Source organism: Pagrus major, chromosome 18 (assembly GCF_040436345.1).
Source record: "Pagrus major chromosome 18, Pma_NU_1.0".
Classification (NCBI taxonomy): Eukaryota; Metazoa; Chordata; class Actinopteri; order Spariformes; family Sparidae; genus Pagrus; species Pagrus major.
Window position 1 is genome coordinate 26,861,188 of NC_133232.1, and position 23,293 is coordinate 26,884,480.

General features: G+C 40.9%; 1 protein-coding gene across 4 annotated transcripts; it reads left to right on the plus strand.

Moving 5' to 3' along the window:
- Window positions 1–6,308: 6,308 nt before the first annotated feature.
- On the plus strand, window positions 6,309–19,482 carry ssrp1a (structure specific recognition protein 1a). 4 transcript variants are annotated; one of them, XM_073487184.1, is made up of 18 exons: window positions 6,309–6,380; window positions 7,215–7,284; window positions 8,033–8,218; window positions 11,957–12,062; window positions 12,426–12,619; window positions 12,734–12,834; window positions 13,061–13,190; window positions 13,331–13,434; window positions 13,671–13,799; window positions 13,883–14,104; window positions 14,839–14,911; window positions 15,941–16,073; window positions 16,175–16,220; window positions 16,327–16,459; window positions 16,634–16,807; window positions 17,529–17,626; window positions 17,733–17,901; window positions 19,027–19,482. In XM_073487184.1, the coding sequence occupies exons 2-18, from the start codon at window positions 7,231–7,233 to the stop codon at window positions 19,093–19,095; spliced, it is 2,121 nt and encodes a 706-aa protein (XP_073343285.1). In that variant the 5' UTR covers window positions 6,309–6,380; window positions 7,215–7,230; the 3' UTR covers window positions 19,096–19,482. The 4 variants fall into 4 exon arrangements, with proteins under 4 accessions (XP_073343285.1, XP_073343288.1, XP_073343286.1 ...); XM_073487187.1 differs by having other exon boundaries at window positions 19,030–19,188; XM_073487185.1 differs by lacking the exon at window positions 6,309–6,380 and adding an exon at window positions 6,633–6,719.
- The last annotated feature ends 3,811 nt before the right edge of the window (window positions 19,483–23,293 follow it).

The following is a 23,293-nucleotide window of genomic DNA, read 5'->3' on the forward strand; positions in this document are numbered from 1 at the left end:
GTTTGTTCAGACTGGATTTCAAATTGATCCTCTTGGCACTGGACACACACACACTGGGGTTGCCAAACAACATCAATGACCCCAAAACAAAGGCGAAAGAAAACACACATTTAAAAAAAAAAACTCCAATAAAAATTATGTTTATGCCCAGAAAGTCTCCGTGCAACTCGTAAACTCTGCGTCCTCTGTCTCCCTCTTCACCTTATAAGCCAATCTATCCACGTCTTTTTTTTTAAATCTGTGGATTCCAGTCGCTCCATGCTTTATCGCCATGTTTGGTTTCAATTTCTTTGTCGCTTCATCTGTCCCCCCGCTCTCCCTAAATCTTCCTTAAACATCAAACTTCCATTTTAAAGCCTCCTTCCTTTCTCTCCCTAATTACCGCTCCCCTCTCTTCCTTTCGTTAATTGGCTCCACTCTTTCCCTCCATCGACGTCTTTCATTCCCCTCCTTCATCTTTTTTCAGACCTTCGGTTTTTAATTTACGTCTTAACACCACCCCCCTGCCCTCCTCCTCCCCCGTTGCCCTCACTCGGCTACTCCCCATCTCCACCTCCTCGTTTTGTCTTAAAAACTACCTAAAAGGAGAACCGGACAAGAGCGCGCTGCTGAATTTCAGTCGCTGCTTTAAGAAAAAGGAGGAAAACAGAAGTGAAAAGTAACTTTTACAGCTCTGACAGTTCGGAAGTTGTACTTTTCAGCAGCTGAAACAATTAATCAGCTAATAGTTCAACCATTCTGATACTGAATCGATTGTTTAAGACGTTTTTACCGAGCAAAAATGGAAAATATTCTCTAGTTCAAACGTGAGGATCTGCTTCTGCTTCTTTGTCTTAATATATAACCTTTATTTCACTAGGAAGTCACGTTGAGATTAAAAGTGAGACCTAGCCGAGACAAAACAGCAGCATGAAGGGAAAATCAAATCACAACAGCAGCAGCAAGTACAAAAAAATACATTTCATAATACACTGAATAGACAAAGCAACAATATTTCGGGCATGTGTAAAGCAGCTGCAGCTGGCAGTGACCACTTCCATAATTATGCAATTAAATGTATTTAAAGATACAAGTGTCTCGAGTTTAAGCCTGGCCCGCAGATCATCCCAGGACCACAGTGGAACAGGCTGGTTTTACCAGCCTCAGATCTGACAGAAGGTTTGAGCTGAAGCCGTTTGTGCGACCTGAGATTATGACCGTTCTGCAGCGAGTTTTAAGTAAGTAGGAAATTTACCAAACACAATCCTGTAGATTAAGATGTACCAGTGTTGCAGCCTACGCAAAGTAAGGGGTGACCTACATACATTTTGATAGTAAACCGAATATATTTTGGGTTTTGGACTTTTCACTACTCTCTGACGCTCCCGACCAAAGAAATTTGAAGAAAGTTGCAGCCTTAAATTTTTTGTTCTAAATCTCATGTCAATGATTTAGTTAAATGCTTTATACCTAGTGTATCTACTTTAGGTGCATTACTTATGGTCAGATCTTTATTTATTGATTGATTTCATGTATTTTCTATTAATTTAGTGGCTAAAGTGAGCTCCTGAGCTCCACTAATGTCCGGTTCGAGTGTGTGTCGTTTTGTGTGTTGGTGCTGCAATCGTTGACAATCGTTGAATCGTGACAGTGAGTTTAACACACGTTGTCTGCTGTGAGCTGTCTGACTTGTGTCTCTGTTGTTATCTGTAACTCGGCGTGACTGACTAAAGTAAATTATTGTACTTTTAAGAATTTAAGACACATAATGCATTGTTATACAGCTATTTAAATATCTAATAACCACCACAACATAACGATGCTTTAAAGGAATTTAGCTGGTGATATTTCCTTAAACCTTCCTGTTGTCTTCCCATCAACCGTGCAACTTTTGTCCTGCCAGGTCAAAATTAACCCGGTTGGGTTTGACTGTTTGTAAAACACAAGTGATAAATTATCCCTCAATTCTCTGTCACACCTTTTTTTAGCCAAGCTCGCTCAATAATTTACACTTCTTCATGGAAACATCCATGTTAATTTTACGGTAATCAGACGAAAGAAAGCCATATTTCTGATGTGAAAAATTTGAAAACGGGTCAAATTTGACCCGAGGACAACAGGAGTGTAAAGTTTCGATTGCAGGACGTTCACAGGAGCATTGGTACGACTATGATAATGTCTCTGAATCTGGTGTCTGTGAGTGAGGAAAGATATTTCGGGGTCTTGAAGGATAGAGACAGAGGGGAGGAGGAAGAGAGGATTTGAAAGGAAGGAGGGAGAGGAAAAGGAGAGAGCGAGGAGGGAGCCGGTGAGGGAGAGTTTTCTGAAGCGAGGGGCCATGTTAATTTGGGAAAAATGTAAACAGCATGTGTAACTGTTCAAAGCGTGACCGACTCATTTTATATCATTCCCCCCCTTCCTTCTCTCTCTCTCCCTCTCTTCCCCTCTGGGTGCTGCTAACTTCTGTCAATCGGGAATCTGCACTGCATTAACCCCTCTACCGCCAGTTCCTCTCCCCTTCTCCCTCCCTCTATTTACTTTTATCTGTCCCTACCTCTCTTTGCTCCCTCTCACCCCCACAACCTCCTCACCCCTCCACACATCCTCCTGACATCCATATATATACCGTGAAGAATCGAGGATGGCGCTGAGCGAATCAAAAGATGTGAATGGTTCACTTTTTCTCCTCTCTTTTCTCTCTCTTCCGTTGTTTCCTCCTGTCGGCCAGTCGGCGTGTTTGAGCTCACTGGTCCAACACACACTTACACACACACACACACACACGCTTTTATCTGAAACACACCGACACTAATTCAACCCTCGCAGCAATAACAGGCCTCGTCTATGTGTGTGTGTGTGTGTGTTAGAAAGAGAGAAAGGAAGGGAGATGGGTATTTCAAAGGGAGGAAAAACATGTTTCTGTGCATCTATGTGTGTGTGTCTACCTGTGGAGGTGTGTGTGTGTGTGTGTGTCATCAACAGCTGAGCTTTGTGTTTATTAATTTGAGTGTCAGAGGGAACCATCTGAACTCAGCTCTCTGTTTATTGCCCCTCTAAAGTTACACCAAATTTGCTGATGGCCGGACGGTTCACATGATGTGACCACCTAGACAGGCTGAGGAGGAGGAGGAGGAGGACAAGGAAGGATGGCAAGAGGAGGAAGAGGAGGAGGAGGAGGGAGAGGGGAAGTTTTTGCTCATCATTTCACCCCTCAGTACTGTCTTTCCCTCTTTCTTTCACCTCCTTCTTCCTTGCTCTCATAGACACGGAGCAGCAGCCGCACCAGTCGTCCCAGGGGGAAAAGTGTGTGTGTGTGTGTGTGTGTGTGTGTGTGTGTGTGTGTCCTCTCACACCCTGACTAACGTGAATCATGTACTTTCTCATATCGGTGACAGCTAACTAGACAGGGGCTTTAGCTGTCTCTGACCCCCGAAACCCCCTGTCATTTTTTACTGTGAATAAGAGCCCATTCTCTCTCTCTAACACACACACACACACACACACACACACACACACACACACACACACACACACACGCACACACACACACATTTTCTTCCAGTCTTTTTTTTTAACTTCTTCTCTCTCTCTCTCTTTTTGTGGTCAGTTAATCTCAAATCCCTCTCGCATTGCCTTCACATTTCTTCGACTATCATAAAAAACACATAAAAAAATCTCTAAAAGTTTGTGTTATGTGTAATTTGTTTTCTGCGTCTACTATCTCCTCGAATCCTTTGACGTTTGCCGAGAGCATCCGCTCTGTCTTCATAAATTTTCCAATGTGAATAAAGGATTTACAACTTTCCTTTCGACTAATTTTGGATGTTTAAAAGCATAGAATAAAAAAAAATCCTAAATTAAAGAATTTTAAAAGGTTTAATTAAGTCTTGTTTCAATTGAATGTAATAAAGAGCATGTTTGTTATTAAATTGTCCTGTTTTAGGCCTATGCATTATTAAACCAAAAGACAGGGTGATATTTAGAAAGTGGGGCAAAAACATTAAACATCCTTCTAAATTGCATTTTCCCAACTCATTAACGGATTTACAAGAAAAAAATGCATCTAAATAAAAAGTGTTTTCAGATTATTTTTTTTTAACCTCCATAAAAAGTTTTAGATGAATGCAGGCAACTTACCTCCGCAACACTTTCTCATTTTCTCCAACTCCTTTTATTCCGTTCAGAAGTTGCTCCACTGACACATTTGAGAGGTGAAATAAACCCGATAATAATGATGTCTCCTCTCTCTCGCTCTTTTATATATATGTATATATATATAAAAAACTTTTCATCAAGTGTCGGCTCAGGTTAATGTGCCCTCCTGCGTCAGGAGATGATGAAGGAGTAAAAAAAATGCAGGTGATGTCGATCTGATCGTCCGACTTGGAGGTACTGACTGCGCTCAGAGACAGGCAATCACATGTCAGAGGAGATGGAGCTGAAATATTGACGGTCCGCTGACTTGTGTGGTCTGTGTGACAGACTGAATGACGGCGGAGCCTTTTTGTACCTCCTCCTCCTCCTCCTCCTCCTCCTTCACTTCTTCTCCTTCTCCTTCTCCTCCCCTCCCTGTCTCTCCTGCTGTCGTTATCCTCCTCCTCGGTTGCTGGTGATTCACCGGGTTGACGCATCGCAGCTCGACTTGACAGAGCCGCTGAACCACGGGACTTGTCGCAACTCATTTCTGTCTCTCTCCCCTCGTCATCCTCCTGAAAGTAATCTGACCGCGGCCGTTTGATCTTTAATCTGCTTCCCCCTCTAACAAGGTGCGAGTCCGGCCGGATCAGTGGAGAGCAGGCCGGGACGATCCGGCAAACCATCCGGAGAAACAGGGAATTAAATGATCTCTCGACTACTTTATCTCCAACTCTCTTTTTCTTTTCATGTTGGCTTTTTAATCATTATTTTTCATTCCTACACCTCCAATTAAATAATTGAATTTACATTGGGGGGGTTTTTACGCAGAAAAAGGCCCCAAAATAATCTTAAAATAATTTAAAATTAAAAAAATTAAAAATGATGGAAGAAAAAGAAAAGAAAAGAAAAGAAAAAGCAGCTTAACAATATCAGTAAAGATTCAGAAACGAAGTGAGATGAATGTGCGGAATATTTTTAGTCAGAGGCCTCCAATAAACTTGTAACACGAGTTATAAACACTGAGTCCCTATAAGGTCATATTCCGTCTGTTTTCGTGGATGAAGACAAGTGTTTGCCTGCTCCTCGCCGGGTCTTTCTTCTCCTTTCATTCAACCTGGTCTAAGTTTTTATTAACAATGGGATTACAGTGATCTTCTTCTTTCACCTCCAGCTGTCACTCAGCATACCAACAGCAGCGCGCGCTCACTTACGCACAGAGGCGCGCACATGTCGGTCGTGCGCGCACAAGGTGGAGGTGTAATAACTGCTGATACTCAATTTGTTCTGGGTCCGACCTACAAATAAATCCTCTGGAGTCGGCGCATCTTGTTAAATTTTGTACGAAACTCTCCCGAGGCCCCAAAAACACCAAGTTGACTTAGTTTCATCTGGTTTTGTCCGATTTAAAATGATAATTTGTCTCACACAAATAGGTCCAGATTTGTGAGCAAAGACGATTCAATTCTGCTTGTTTTACTTTTGCGCTTTTACTGTTTATTGCATTTTCTTTTTTTTTATATTTATCTGTTAAATCAAATTACTTAATTCAGTTGAAAACATGTGCGCAGAGCCTGAGAGAAACAGTTTATGTTTGCCCCAGTGTTAGGAGGCTAATCTGGTTATGAGCATGCAAAGTGTTTCCCCCCGCCCCCTACAGTCACATTAAATCTGCTCTGAACTGTGCTAAATCTATAGTTAAATAAACAGCCTGCATACTGCAAGTTGGTAAAACAAATTATATCAACTTTTTACTGTCACTAGAGATGAACTACCCCTACACGGATGCACTACAGGCACTATTATATTACAATATTTGGGATTAATATATATTTTTTGAATCAACTGAATAAAATTGACAATATAATATAATATAATATAATATAATATAATATAATATAATATAATATAATAGAAACATACCTGGCCCATTTCACCAGATGTGTCGCGTGCCATCTAGTGGTGACACGTCGCCACTGCCGTCCGCTCTGCCTCGCGGACTCTGTGACAACTGTCTGTGTTTAAACATTAAAGTTAAAATTAGCAACTCCGTAGTTCAAAAACTAGACAAACACATGCGCCTTAAATGCAGTAGAGGCTGCACACTTTCCCCCTGAAGGCTTTAATAATAAATGATTAAAAGAAAAAAAAACACCCTTTGCCAAACCGGAAGTAAATACAAACAGCGCCTGAGTCTTTCCTGTGACGTAGGGCTAGCTCCCGATGCTACACGCGGGAAACAGGCGAAGCCGCTCATCACATTGACAGTAAGACATGACGTTTTCAAATTGCATCGTTTCGCTTGTTTAGAAACTACTTCGGGGATCTTTGTAGGTAACGCGGGAGTGTCGGACACATGCGTGCGTTTCTTTGGCGCTTCTTCTTTCGCAGAATTAACTCTGATCATCACTTCATTTCTTCTCGCCGGCCTAGCTCTGCTGAATCGCTCGATTTGATGTACGCCGCCTCTCTCCGGGGCGGTGCTGTAGCGCATGTCGCCTTCTATTATGATTCAGTCGGGACTCAGTGCAGCGATGATGTGTAAAAGAAGCGCACCTGGTGCAGTTCAAGTTAGCCTAGCTTTGTTTTAGTGGCGCAGCATGGATGTAAGTGATCGTTTCTGGCTAAAAAATAGCGGCACCTGATTGTTACTGACTGATTTACGTCGGAGGAAAATAATATTTGCAATTGTTGAACTCCGCGGTGTGGATTTTAACAGCTAAAGGTCAGCAACGTGAACTGTTAGCTAGCTCTGCTCGGTGCTTTAAACTGTGTGAGCGCGGTGGCTAGCTTCACTCAGAAATGCGATTATGACAAATAAAACCAAAGGTAAACAGGAAAATACTGCTTTTAGTGTTTAAGTTACATCAACACAGGATGGTTTCTCCCTCCATCCTGAGTCTGACTCAATGTTTGGTTTAGCTACCTTAGTCACTGCGTGTCTGACCACCATGTTGTCATCAACATCCAACTATTTCAGGGATAAATGGGACCTTTTATATCCCAAACTCAAAATGCAGCTTAAAACCCAGTGGAAATTTTTTTTTATGCTTGATATATGAATGTTTGGTTCTATCTAATGGATTTTTCCTCCTGTGCAGAGCATCAGTAGCTGAGATGGGAGACACACTGGAGTTCAACGAGATTTACCAGGAGGTGAAAGGCTCCTGGGTCAGTATCCTCATCAGACACCTCTGCTCTCTAAACTGATGTGTAGAGAGGACCCATACAGGAAAACAGTTCAAAATAATACAGAAGCACAGGCTGATATCAACTTTAAAAAGACATAATACTAGCCAAGCAATGATGTTACCCTGTGAATAAAGTTAAACACACAAACACCAAGACAAAAACAACATCGAGTATACAACAATAGCCAGAATCTGAAATTAGTGACCTTCTTTGCATGTACTGAGATTTGTACAAGATTATGTATAAGTTCAAAAATACATCAATGAAGTTTTAAATTAAACTTCTAAAAAATACAATTCATCTTTTTCAGCTTTGGACAAATTTGTTTCTTTATTGTGAGTTGTGTTGAGGAAAAATATTTAAAAAAATTTCATGCATGATCATTATTGTTAAGAAGTTATCGCTGTGGATTAGGGCAGCAACTAACCCTTATATTAATTATTATTAATATATATTTTGGTCTATAAAATATCAGTAAAAGGGGAAAATGACAATTGCATCTTCCCAGAACCAAAGTAGACGACTTGATATTGCATTTATGTCCTTAGAGAAATTGGATATAATATGAATTGTGACTTTTTGGTATTTCTGCTTTTAAAAACTGCTTAAACAGTTAATACATTTTTGTCAGCGGACTAATCTTTTAGTCAACTTACCTTCAAACAAGCAATTTAACACAAGTTCCTGTGTCTGACTGTCTCTGTGTGTCTTTCCTTTGTCGCTGCAGAATGACGGGCGGCTGCGTTTCAGCAAACAGAATGTGGTTTATAAGAGCAGCAAGACGGGGAGGGTGGACAGCATCCCGGCTAGTGAGCTCAACCTGGCTCAGTGGAGACGAGTATGTTTAGGTCACGGCATCAAGCTGGGCACCAGCACAGGACACATCTACAAATATGACGGCTTCAGAGACACAGTGAGTTAAAAAAAGAAAAGAAAATCATGTGCATGTCATACCTGCAGGCTTCATTTTTGCAGTGAATCAGTTGTTTTACAGTTTTTTAGGTTTACAATGTTGACTAGGCTCTCGTGTAGTGTTAATTTTGTTGACAAAAACTATGACTAATTATGAAGGACAGTGACTGTTTTTTTCCGCGACTGAGACGAGAAAATAACGTCCTGCGATCATAAACAGCAGCCCAGTATGCATTGCACCTGAGCAGCTAACTTACTACATAAAATGCCGTCTTTATTTGTCCTTCACATTGCCATCAAAATGAATTTATTTGAATATATTATTTAAAAAAATAACTTGCCCACAAATACACAGTTTAATAAAGGTGTTTGCAGTAATATGCTTGCATAACCTGAATGAAATAGGCCCACTTACTTTGTGAGTATGATAACAGACAAATAAGCTTGACTAAGATGACAAAGGTATTGATTTTAAGCTAGACTAGATTGACTGAATTGTTTAATATAATCTGATGACTGACAAAACTAAAATGTCAACATTTTTAATCAACTAAAACTATATGAAAATAATCATGGTTTTATTTGATTAGGCCTTAAATACTCTATTAGTCAACAAAAACAGGATGAGGTTGACTAAATAAGATAAAAACTAATAAGGACATCATTCAAAGACTAAAACTAAATAAAAAAAATAACATTAAAAAAATAACGTTAGTCTGATGCCGTCTTTCTTTTTCCCGTTGCAATTCCTCAACAGACTCCAAATCTTTCTCTCTGGTTGTATATTTCTGTTTCTGGGAAATAATTGTTACCTTACTTGGAGGAGAACAAGGCAACAGTGGAATATTACAGACTGACACACACTGCTGGTTAGCTCAGCGCCGTGTTTATGACGAAGGATGTAACGCAAGCAGGGGGACCGCCGATAAACAACTTCCCTTGTCTGACATTTCCACTGAAAAAAACGCTACCATCCTGCGAAAAAGGCCACTGCTTGTGTGTGCGTGTTTGTATGTGCGTTGCTATCAAAAGTATGTGAATGAGTCGGCTCTTCTCTCCGACGCTCCTAATGGGATTAATGAGGGAAACCAGTGCTAGCATGTGTGTTCCATAAACAGTGTAATCATCGGCTCATGTGAGTCAGTGTTTATATCAATCCACTGAAACAATTTGGCTCAGAAGACAGACAAGAAAAAAAATTGCGGTCATGTTTGTTTTTTATCACCATAATTTTTTTCCCCCCGCTGCTCGGAGTGTATGGGGAATGTCAGCACGCAAGTAAAAACTGGGATGGAGAGATAGAGGAGTGGATATAACCTGCAGTCTGCGTCTCCTGGGGTTAATCAGCGTATTTTTTTTTAAGATGGATCCTCTCGTCCCGGAGCGCAGGGCGTGATGTCATTGTTTATTATCCCACAGCCAGTGTCGGTAATCGGGAGTTGGCTTGAGGTTTAGCCGCTGGCGAGCTGTACAGAAGCTGTGATGCATCTGTCCGTCTGTAGTGTCCTCGAGCAACACATTGAATCTCTGCCAGAGACGATATTACGTAGCTGACCTTTAAATGACTGCTGGTGGAGCTGTGATTGTAGAGGCTGCTCATGTTAATTTCACGTGTAGTTTGTCGCTGGCCCAGGCCATCATTAATATTATAAGATAATAAGAGTGCTGTGTTTCTGCAGCACCAAGTATCGAACTGTCGAGCACTAAAATCTGATATTGAATGTAGAACGGAAAGAATAAGACGATTAGTCACGTGTCAGAAAATGAAGCAGCATCTATTTTGATGATTTTGATTAACAATTAATTGTTTAAGTCGGTAATCATTTAAAAAAAAAGCCAAATCCGGCATGTTAAACACGAGCATCTGCCGTTTTTCTCTGGTTTCTATCAGTGAAAATTGTAGGGATGCACAATATATAGTATCTGCCTGATCAATTATTCGACCGATGTCTGGAAATTTATATTATTGGCAATTTATTGGTATCTGAAATGTATTGTTGATAAATAATGCAGAAAATATTTTGCCAAATTGGTTTCATTGACTTAACCAAGCTCAGCTACATGCTCTGTTGCGGTAGGTGGCAGTATGCAACTGTAAAGATGGTTTGTGGTTCGCCAATTAACAGAGTTATAATAAGAAGACAACACAATAGCAATTAGCAATACCACAAGGGTTCAGAGAGGAGGGAGAAAGTCCACATTGTTAACACGACAAATGTTCTCAGAGCTACGACATTTTAAATCGTCTTTGCTCACGACTTTTTAGCGTTTTTACCTTCAGCTGTGCTAAAAATATTTAAATGTGAAATGATCAGTTATCTTATCGGTTTCGTCCATGAAAAGCAGGTGAAAAAAATCCATATCGTACATCTCTAGAAAATTGGATATCTTTTTTGTTTATACACATTGATAGAAAATAGAAATGTAGAAAATTGTGTGTGGGTTTTTTTTGTTGCTATTTTCTAGGATTTCATAGACCAAACAATGGATCTAAATGAAACCTGATAACAATCTAGATTGAGTGGTCATGTTCAGGGCATGAAAAGCAGCATGTGTGTTTTTTCTATTTAATACGTGCTGCATGTAGCCAAGTGCAAAAGGACAAAACACAATAATTAGAAAAGGAAAAAGAAACAATGAATACATTTTCTTGACTTTAGAAAGAGCCAACTAGTTTTTCTTGGTACAGCGACAGTTTTCACAAATGAGAGGTTGAAAGTTGTTGGGAGAACATGGTTGAAAAATGTTGTAATAAAAGACAGACGGTGTGTGTGTGTGTGTGTGTGTGTGTGTGTGTGTGTGTGGTCGTGGGGGGGTTTGTGTTTATTATGATTAAATGAGCTGAGCAACAACAAATCTGCCAAAACTGTAATGAGGAGTAGAGAAACACTCAACAGCAGGCCTGATGAGGACAGTGGGAATGAACACACACTCTCACTCACACACGCATGCACACACACACACACACACACACACATACACACATTCACACATCAACACAGACGGGCCACTTCTACACAAACTCTTTGATTTTGATGCATTTACACATCTGCTCACACATGCTCTCCTATCTAAACAACGCCTTAATCCAGGCTAACAAACACGCTGATGAACCCTAGCACACGCACGCATTCACGCACACACATACACACACTGACTCTCTGGGATCTAATTGGCTGTAATAACCTTATGGACAGGCAGATATCCAGGTGCGTAAACTCTGTTTCCCACAGAGTCTCATTCTCTACCCTGCACACACTCGCACACCACAATCACTTCCACATGTGTGTGTACTACTCGGACAGTGCCTGTGTGTATGTGTGATTGACCATGTGTTTGTCGCTGTGTGTGAGTGTGGGTCCTCTCCAGTTGTAAGCAGGCCTGGAGGATAAATAAACAGGCTGATTGTCAGCGGTGGTTTGGAGGGAGGAGGACAAAGAGGGCGGATGGATTACGTTCACCTCCACAGTTCCCAAGAGGCCTCAGCGGCAGGCATGGTTATAATTGCGTTGTGATTAATTAGCCCTCCATCCCTCACCCTTTTTGGAGCTTGTTTTTCTAAGCTTTGACCCATGCAGTGCCGGTGTGTTACTGACTTGTTAACCTGAAGTCTTCTTCTTTTTCTTGTTTTTACTCCCTCCTTGTCCTTTCATCACTTTCTCTCCCGTCAACTTTTTTTCTCTCCTCTATTCGTGGCTCTCCGCCTCTCTGTTCTCCCCTCTTACCTTTTGTGAATCAGGACTTAGAGAAGATCTCTGAGTTTTTCAAGACTAACTACAAATTGGAGCTGACAGAGAAGGACATGTGTGTGAAGGGGTGGAACTGGGGAACAGCCAAGTTCTCAGGTAATGAATACACACAACAACAAAAATGTTCTCAGCCGATTCATTGCAAAATCATTATCGATTAGCAGCTAGGACATCAAAGGATCAGTTTTTCTCAATGATTCAAGTGTTGTCAACCCAAATGATCCATAAAGATCTCGGTTCATAGCTTTTTATTTAGAGAATTTGGAAAGTCAACTTGTTTTGCACCCCTTAACAACAAAAAGTCTTATAATAATAATAATAATAATAATAATAATAATAATAATAATAATAATAATAATAGCATCTCACTGAAAAACATAAATGGATTGTTAAAGATTTGAAAAAATAAGCTGCTGCTGACAATAGGTTTTCTTGTTTCTCACTCCCTCTCCCACACAGGGCCGCTGTTATCATTTGATGTAAATGACAACACAGCGTTCGAGGTCCCACTGTCCAACGTGTCCCAGTGCGCCACGGGAAAGAACGAAGTCACTCTGGAGTTCCACCAGAATGACGACACTGAGGTCTCGCTCATGGAGGTCCGATTCTACGTCCCGCCCAGCCAGTCGGATGAACGACAAGACCCTGTTGAGGTGAGGACGGATGGGCCACTTCCTTTTCTATGACTAGTTCTTCCTCTATTTTTGTTTGTTTGTTTTTTTAATCTCCGTTAATAATAGTCCTAAAAGTGTGCGTTTTCCCTACAGGCGTTTGCTCAGAGCGTGTTGTCTAAGGCTGATGTGATCCAGGCCACAGGAGACGCTGTGTGTATCTTCAAAGAGCTGCAGTGTCTTACGCCCAGAGGAAGGTAGACGATCAACAAAACAGTCACTCAATATTTCCTTATTTGTGTTCTCTGAAATTGATATAACATGGGAAGGAGGTTAGTGATCAAATACCTCAACTACAGGGCTGGTAATGGAGCTAATTTCCGTGCTACGAGTCAATGTAAACATGCTGAGTTGAGCCATAGTGAGACTTTGTTAATAATTTATCTAAACTGCTCTATCATTTCTCTCTTTTTCCTCACTCAGATACGACATCCGTATCTACCCGACATTCCTTCACCTCCATGGTAAGACCTTCGATTACAAGATTCCCTACACCACCGTGCTACGTCTGTTCCTGCTGCCACACAAGGATCAGAGGCAGATGTTTTTTGTTGTAAGTGGACTCTTGTTCCTCATTTATCAGACTTTTTTTTTTTACTTTGTACCCCAATTGGGCTTTTTTTCCCCCCTTATTGTTATTTCTGTCGTTCCTTCTCACACTTTTTTTTTATTTTTATTTTTTTGTTTCAATAGATCAGTCTGGATCCTCCGATCAAGCAGGGTCAGACACGTTATCACTTCCTCATTCTGCTCTTCTCCAAGGAGGAGGACATCAGCCTCACTCTCAACATGAGCGAGTGAGTATCTCACACCATGGTTTTATAGGCTGCGGGTAGGAGCCTGCTGTCAGTGTCCAGTACACGCTTCTTATCCACAAGGGGGAAGCAGATATCTGGAGGAGTAATTTTTATGTGTTTAAAGTGGCTCCAGCAACTTCTTCTGCTCCTTGTATTGTTTCTTACAAACACCAGAAAGCTGTCAAAGTGTTTCCTTTAAGATATTAAACCTGTTTTTTCCTCTGTGTGTCTAACAGGGAGGATGTGGAGCGCCGCTTTGAGGGCAAGCTCAGTAAAAACATGTCAGGCTCTCTGTATGAGATGGTCAGCAGGGTGATGAAGGCGCTGGTAAACCGAAAGATCACTGTACCTGGAAACTTCCAGGGGTAAGCACCTAATAAACGCATTCAGAACACATTTTATTTCATATTTAAGTAAATCCTGTTAAACGTGCCTCATTCCTCTACAGTCACTCCGGGGCTCAGTGCATCACCTGCTCCTACAAGGCATCCTCAGGCCTCCTCTACCCCCTGGAGAGGGGCTTCATTTATGTCCACAAGCCCCCCGTGCACCTGCGTTTCGAGGAGATCTCCTGTGTGAACTTCGCCCGAGGCACCACCACAACCCGGTCCTTCGACTTTGAGATCGAGACCAAGCAGGGAAATCAGTACACCTTCAGCAGCATTGAGAGGTGAGGACACAGATATTCACTGTCTCAAGTGCGCCAGAGGAACATGGTTATTAATACTCCCATAAAGATTATTCTGACATTATCCAGGTTTCTGATCCTTTGTGTCAGTATGGGCATGTTTTTGATTCCTTTTTTCCATCATTATCTTCCTAAAGATATCAATAAACTAAGATGATGACAGTGTAAGAAAGTACGCTTAAACAAGTAAAAGAAGATATATATAAATAAGCACATTTTACATATTTACGAACATTTTTTTTTTTTTTTTTACATTTTTGTACCCTGTGAATTACTTCAGCGGATGAAGAAGTTATCACTTTGGTTTCTGGATGCCTGAGCTCCGCCGCATTTGCCACATTGCTGATTTTGCTTCTCCATCTTATCACAGTAATTAAACATTAGAGCACTAAGCACTAAAACTCATCCTCTGCATTAGTGTTAACAGACGTTCACTTTCATTTCATATTTAACTGGAGCCTGACCAGTATTGGATTTTAGTGATTGATGCTGATTCCGATAGTAGGATTGTAAGATGTTTTACTGTAATTAAACCATACAAACATTGAAAAAGTCAGCGAGCATGAGACCAGAAATATCACGTACTAATGCATTTAAAAAAACGCTAAAAGTCGCATCCATTGTTGTTGAGAATAGATGTGAGAACATTAATATAGACGTTAGGTCATATTCACACTCTGACCTTGTCCACCCTTTTTTTTTCTCCTTTCCTGTAGAGAAGAGTATGGCAAACTGTTTGACTTTGTTAATGCCAAGAAGCTCAACATCAAGAACAGAGGGTTCAAAGAGGTAACTTTAATAATTATTCTAACATCTCATCCCAGTGTGTAAACAAACATATTACGTGTGTTTTGTCAGACTTCATCCCAGATATTGATGCTTGTTGCCCTTCTCCTGTATGTCTGTCCTTGTACCCCTGTAGAAGAAGGTGGGTATGGTCATGGGCGTCACGTGTGAATTAGACTCTTGATTTTATCGGTGTGGAGTGATCTCTGCTTGCATGGCGTGCTCCTGTGTGTATGCGTGTGTGTGTGTGTGTGTGTGTTACAGAGGATTGTGTCTTATAATCTTGATTTTGTTTGGACATTACCAACACGATTGGGGTTGAACCTGATAAATCCTCATTGATTTATGACTAATCATGGGACACTGGGGGGGGGTGGAGTGTGACTGATAATTGTTTGCATCGTGCTGACTAATGTGTGGCCCGGGGGCTTTTGGTGTGCTTTAACACTCGACACAGCTGTCATCAAGACCGCTGCCTCACACAGACAGAGCTGATTGCATTAATGCTGTATGTTGAAATGTATGAGGTCCCGGTCTGTCTGACAACACAGTCCAATCACCAACTCAGGTTTGCTGTTAACATGGCCATCTGTTGCCATGGTGACAGGGTCAGCAGCGTGGGTCAGTGAAAATGAATGGGCCTGTTATCCATTTCCTGTTGTTTTTTGTTAATTTAAGAGCCTCCTTGACTTTGTCGCCTGTTAGTCTGCTAGCAGGCGTTGTCATAGATACATGGTGATGAGAGACCACGTGGGAGGAGAAGAAGATAGCTTGGTTTTATCAACAACTACTGTTTACACAGTTTTTGTGTAATGCTAAACTAAACTGCAAAAAGCTGAAGATGAAGAAACTAAAGTTCTGTGAAATTTGCTTTTTTTGTGTGTTTTCTTGCATTTTATTGACTAAATAATCAACTTTGAAAGTTTTGCTGATTTGCAGCCCTCTGCATGACTGTTAGGTCATGAAAAGCTATGCTGTATTGTTGGTCTTGTTGGTTTGGGATTTTTTTTTTACCGTTCAGTTTACTTTCAGGGCATGAAAGGTAAAATTGACGAGTACAGCGACTCTGACGAAGACCAGCACGATGCCTACCTGGAGAGGATGAAGGCAGAGGGCAAGATCAGAGAGGAGGGCAACGACAGTGACGAATCAGATGCCGAAAGCGGTGAGTAACAGTCTTAGTATGATAGAAGTAGGAAATACATGTTGAGTTCATGAGATCAGTGGGTTTGATCAGAGGCTGTTATGTCCCATTTCACCCTTCAGATGAGTCGTTTAATCCCGGAGAAGAAGATGACGACATTGCGGAAGAGTGAGTGACTTTTTGTTAATTTTTCTTTCTGTCACCCTGACTTTGTTTCAACCAGCTGAAGTAACTCCTGGCTTCCTGTCCTGTTTTCTCCATATCTGTCAATCAGGTACGACAGCAATGCCTCTGCAAGCGACAGTAGTGAAGATGGGGACGATAGTGAGGATGAGAGCGCGAAGAAGAAGAAGGCAAAGAAAGCCAAACCGGTTAAGGAGAAAAAAGAAAGGAAACCACGGAAAGAGGTAAGTCAACAGGAAGAAGACGAGAGAAATATCAGGCTGTAAGGAAGATTCAATCAGAAACGTTTGTGTTTTTCTTGAAAGGATGCCCCTAGTATTGAAAGTAGCTGTACAGTATATATTAACTTGGATCACTGCACATATTTACCCGTTGATTTCCTTTATTTTCTACCATAGAAGAAGAAGAAGCAGAAAGACACTGGCGGCCCCAAGAGGCCCATGAGTGCCTACATGCTGTGGCTCAACTCTAGCCGCGAGCGGATTAAGTCTGAGAACCCGGGCATCTCCATCACAGAGATATCCAAGAAGGCCGGAGAGATGTGGAGACAACTGGGCAAAGACGAGAAGGAGGTGAGGAGATAGAACAAGGAGGACGAGACAGAATAAGATTTACTCCTCTGCCCTCACAACACTAGAGAGAGTATGTGTTCAAGGAGTATGGCTGTGACCATAGAACAATATATGTAAAAGCTGTATGTCGGATCAGTTCAATTAAAATAGATTTGCTTTGCTAAGCTTTCGTTTTATTAATTTAAAATTCAAACTTGAGTTTTAACTGTATTCTTTGCACTCATTGTTTCTCAGCGTGACACAAACATTGTGTCTGAGTAACCTAAAACACTTTCTTTATGTAACTCAAAATTGAAAATGAACCGAATTAAATCAAGTCATTTGATGTCATATTCGTATCAACACTGTTTGCTGCAAGGATAATTTTCTCTTATCGTTGTTAGTCTATTTGGTCTCGGAGTCTTCTGTGAGTCTGGGGATTTTCTTTAGAGTTAAAATGTATACAAGTATCTTGCAATAGGTTATATTTTAAATCAGAGAAAAAGAAATTAAGTTGATGTAGTGTATAAAAGGCATTTAGCTGAAAGTTATTTGCTCCCTCCAGGTTATGCTTTGTCATGACTGCCAACATGCCCGAATCTTTCACCTACGTCCGAAGCAAGCCTAGCCTTATCTTATGTCTAAAGCAAAAAAGACAACATATTATAATGTGCAGTCTTTGTCCCATGATGTTTGTTTCATTCTTCTGCTTTACACTTGACTGCCTCTCTGTCATCTTCAGGAGTGGGACACGAAGGCTGCAGAGGCCAAGAGGGACTATGATAAAGCAAAGAAGGAGTACAAAGAGAGTGGTGGAGGATCAACCTCGGTTTCCAAGAAGTAAGGCTCGCAACACAAAACAACACAGCTTTTTTTTCCCCTTGTTGCAACCTGTCTCAATTATATGCACCTTTTTTTTTTTTTCTCCCAACTCTTCACCCGTTAGGGAGAGTAAAAAATCTGCTGGTAAAAAGGATGACAAAAAGAGGAAGTCTGCAGGAGGAGATAAGGACAAGGAGCGAGGTGGCAACGACAGCTTCAAGAGTCGAGAGTTCATCGAGACGAGCGAGAGTTCATCGGACTCGGACCACAAGAGCAAGTCCAAGAGGAAGAAGGTAAAGGCAGTAATGGTTATTGTGATTATCTGCAGCAAAATCCATTAGCATATTCATCCTGTCCATCTCTGTGACAGCACTTGCTGCAGTGAGTCAGTTTTCTGGATATCAGTTTATTTGTATTAATACACGCATTAGGGAGCTGCATTGTTCTCCACCACTAGCTGTTACAAAATGTCTTATAATTGTTTCTGACGAGCAGGTTTCCATTATATTCTAGTGCTGGACAGTATAACCAACAAAGTAAACACCCACAGTGTGGTTCAGGTGGTTGTTTGCTTGCAGTATTGACATAAGTGCACTAAAACAATGTGTGGTAGTATTAAACTCTAGTTGAGGACAGCAACACTACGATATACTGTAGCTGAAAAACAGCTAAAGAGCTTTTTTGTGTCATTTGGAAAAAAAAAATATTATGAAAGCTTTTTAGTGAGCAGCCGGTGATTTTATTTTCAAAGTGTTTTATGTTTGAGGGAATCTAGTCGTTCAAAGTGACTGAATGGTTTGAGGAGGAAGAGAGAGGACTGTTGAAAGAAGCTGACAGCCTGCAGGTCTGATTGAGGGACAGCTGCAGGGGAACCAAACCTAGACTCAAAATAGAAAGCGCTATATAAAAGGTGTCTGAAGGTCCTTTTTAAAAAGGTATTTGACGAACTGAGAACTCAGAGACTCAAAAATCAAACTTGTGTGGCTGTTCATATACCTAGGTTGACTGCCCAAGTAAAGCATATGTGTTGGAAACGCTGTACTTACCTGCAATGTTTGAATATGATCAAGGTGATTTGTCCAAAAATCTTTAATTTGATATTAAAAAAAATATTTTGAAAAGGTTTTGAAAGCGTTTAAGTGTCACCATGGCTACATATCTCCACTATATCATGTGGCTAAATTCATTGATGTGACGCAGCTATAATCAGACCAATCCTGTTTTTTGTTTTGTTTTTTTTTTCCTTTTATTTTTTTAAAAACAAAACCTATATTGCTATTTGAGAGCTAAATAATCCAGTATATACTGTATGTCAACCCTAATGTTATCATGTGAAATGTGGAATAAAAACCATCTTGTTTTTGTTACGTATTACACCCACACATTGTACTGATCTGTTTTTTAAAATATTTTTTCAGCAGGAATCAGACGAGGAGGAGGAAGAGGCTATGTCCACACCTGCCAGCTCTGAGGAAGAGTCTGACTAAACACACACACTTTAACCCGGCATACACACAAACCAAGGACCAAGCATTTATTATCTCCATGTTGAGATCTCACAAATGGGCTGACAGAGTACAAACACATCTTGTGAGGGACTCTGAAAGCTCATGTACTATTTGATACGACAGCTCAGTGAAATGGTGGTATACTGGTGTACCACTCTTCCCAGAAATCTTGATGGGGGTTTTTTGTTTCATCTCACCCATGGGGATGGTTGATGTAGTTTTATAGCAATGAGGAGAGTAGGAGTTATTAGTTGCGAACAGTTTTCGTTCCTCCCGAGTAAAGCATTTACAAACAGGAGTTAAGTGTTTTTTTGTGTTTTGTCATGTTTTCAGGCTTAAATAAATAAATGCATCATTTTTAATAAATCCTCACTTTGCTGTTTGTTTTTTGTACGCTGCTTTTCTACACCAATTCCCCAAAAAGTTAAGACACTGTAAAACATCATAAAAACAATAATTTGCAAGTGACTGTTCTCAGTACACACATTAATACATTTTACTGTTATTTCCCACCACATGAGAGGATGCAACTACTGTATCCACTGTAGTAATGATGCTGGAGCTCAGGGAGATTCCTTCTACATTACCTTACAGAAAAAGCCCAAAAACTGTCACTGTAGTCATCATACTCTGCACTGTTGTACATCAGATCCATTAAACAGGCGGGTGGTTGGGGAGTGTGTGTTATCAGGGAGAAGTTACATGGAGACCCTGGTGAATGTTTGAGAGGTTTCACATGGGGCCGAGGTCTAAGTACACAGCGGTTTGTAAAAGGTCTGCTCTACTGGGGTCGAACGGGGTGGTTTTTAAGAGCCAAACACTACCGGATGTGTGGTTCACCTCAACTTTGACCGTGTTGATGATAAGATACTCTTCCTGCTGCAGTCAGACTGACCGGCTGTCCTGAGAATGACCCCCCCCCCAGATTTACTGTCAGTTGCACGTTGTTATATTTTTGACATTAATTTCTGTCTCATGGAGCCATATGAATTGATTTTTGCATTAAGATCCCCCCGTGACCTCAGTTCCCTTAGTACAGTATGACTGCACATTAAAGTGTGTTTACAAGACTTGAGTACGACTGCGTAGTTTAAAAAAGTAGTGACGCCTTTTGTGGCTCCAGAAGAAGCTGCGTGTAACCTCATAAGTTGCATCAAGTGAGCTGACTCAGTGGCCAAGTTGCATTGTGGGTAACATAGGCCATGTCCTTTATTGATCTATTCAATTGCGACCACTGTCCATGGCCTAAAATGCGATGTAGACCAAAGCCATGTTTCTGAATCTCTCCATTTGTTGTGGGACTGTTAAATCAAAATACTGCAGTAAATCTCAATTCTGATACCTGAACTTTTTGTATTGGCCAATACTTAGTACCAATCCGACACCAGTGTGTTACAAAACATGCACTTTAGATGTATTATCAGTGGTACTACAGACCCTGTATGGATGTGCTTGAAGCTACACAGCTTGGTTGCTGTTAACGGATATTGGCTGCTTGTACTGTAAAAAACAAATCTGTTAAGTTGCGTTCATGTGTAAAGGACGGCTCTGAGAAGGGCCAGTTTCCAATTACATTGAATTTTGATTAAATTATGTGGTGTTGGATTGGTGCTTAGATTCGTGTACTCACCGATGCCACTTCCAGCATTTTAGGCAGCATCGGAGGCCTTTCTGAGACGGGTATCATTATCGAAACAACCCTACCTGAGACCAAAGTGACTGAGCGACCATCATTCTCATCCCCAGCGCCAAAGTCCAGTCAATGTTTAGTAAATGCAAATGTAGCTGTAGCAGAACTGACAGAGGAAGACTGTGTAGGTGCTCCATGTGGTGTGTGCATGTATGCGGTTGCATGCCATCATGTCCTTAATGTTGCGGTTAAAGACGTATTGAGTGTGGATGTGTTTACATAGAACCCTTCCGGTTGTATGATGATCACTTTCACGGTGGTTTCACCTTTCACAAAGAAATCCATGCGACGATCTTCCACTCCCTCTTCGAGTCCGTCCAATTCTACCATCTGACAAATAGTGTCTCATATTTGTTCGTGTATAGGTTTCACAGTATCATTGTCCATTACAGAAATGCTGTGATAGCCGTTACAGTCACATGCAGCCTGAGAGCTTGTTTGTACGTCCAAAACGTGCATGTGTGTTTATGTGTTTCTTGTCTTGTCTTAGGTTACCATTAATTGACCACAAACATAATGGACCCACTTAAGAAATGACATAGTCTCCGGGCACATACATCTACACACACGCACGCACGCACACACACTGTCATTGCTTCATTACATTATCTGCCTGATGTGAGAGACCGTAATGCTGTCCGTGCTTGTGAGTGTATTGAGAAGTGGTCGTATCATATGTCACAGTTATTGCAGTTGTCAATAACGCCACAGTTTGTAATCTATTACAATGCATTCATACTTGAGCCTCTTATAGGGGCCTGACAGTATTGAATGAGATGTATTTCTCTGTACTGTTAATGTACAGAAGTGAACATAATGTTGTTTAATGGAGACATTTATTATGCTTGGATTTGTCTTCACAATTAAAGTCATGACAGCTTCTTCCAAGAAACCTTAAAGGGACCTCAGATGAACCTTATCCTGGCTGACCTCGAGTCTGTCCTGTCAGTTTTAACGTAAAATGTTCCTGGATGTTAGTGTAATAATAATCATAATAATTACTAGATTGGGATCATACCAGCCGTGACATCAGTGTGTTCACGTTCAAACCAACGAGTACTACACGAGTACTCAGTACTCATTGGAAGGACCGGGCTTGTCTTTGAACTCGGCCTTCATTTTAATCTCAGCTACACCTGTAAAGTTGTGTGACTGTATCTTGCACAGTTGTGATGCTATCGTGCTGACAAAATTGACCTCAGACAGACCAATAAAGTGAAAACAATACCAGCTGCGTCAGAGTGGACGGGAATGATTTTAACTGGGTTACAGTCATCTGTATATAAACACATTAATATGCAATGACTTAGGGGGAAAAAAGTGGGTCCTGGTCCAAAATATACAGAATGTTTTGATCTGATAGCAATGTATTTCTGCATATTGACATTTTTACATAAATGCAAAACACGCACAAACATTTTTGATAAGAATCCCCTGAAGCTGCATCAGCTGGGTCCTCTGTGAGGATCCCATCATGATCAGTTCCTACATGGAGCTGCTCACAACAAGGTCTGTGGGTTATCCAGAGTAACTGGTTCATGATTTCTGAAAAGAGACGTTACTGTAGAGTTTTACAAATGTGTTTTTTGCTGCTTTGAGCCTCACAAGCTGAGTGGCAACTACTTCCATTTTAATCAAGAGAAGGCTGACATCTCTGCGGCCAATATCTCCAAAACTCTGCCACTCGCACCAAAATAAATAATAATTTCACTTAATGAAAGAATATGTTAAAAGCTAAGCAGATTCTTAGAAATGTTCATAACTGATGAGTGACTCTTTGATGAAAACCTCACAAAGTACCAGCTGATGCAACAGTAATGTACCTGTATCTTATTCAAGTAACAATCTTTAGGAAGTGTGTGACATCTGACCAGAGTGAATAAATGAAAACTAACTTTTATTCTGTCACATTGATATTAAAGTCTGTCAAAGAGCCTCGCTGTGAAAGGAACCAAAATAGACTAACCATAACCTAAACTAAGCATCCAAGAAGTGTTAAAAACCCACTGAAAGGATGTCAAAAACAGTATCTGGAGCAAATCAAAACGGATTCATGTGATATTGATTAATGTTCCTGAATAATTGTGTGTGTTTTCAACTGTACACAGCTGGAATTAGCCAGAGATGGTGAGAGAAAAGAGGCATGGGAGGTGGGGATTTGTGGTAAAGAAGGCAGGAGAAAGAGGGAGGGACAGAGGGACACGTTCACATCCTCCTCTCGTTCATTAGAGTAAAGTAAGGGGAGGTCCAGTTTGTGTTATAAACCAATGAAACAAAGACAGTGAGCTGGAGGAGAGAGACAGTGAGGTTTCACCATCACACATCTAATGAAGCAGGTGAACGCAGGTCATTCCAAGGAGCGAAGACCAGTGTGAAGATTAAGACCACATTTACTGTCATTAGAGTCACGAGTGAGTCTTCACATTCAGACACTGCACCTGTTGAGGCTGGACTCTCTCACTCTCTGACTTGCAGTGACGAGCAGCC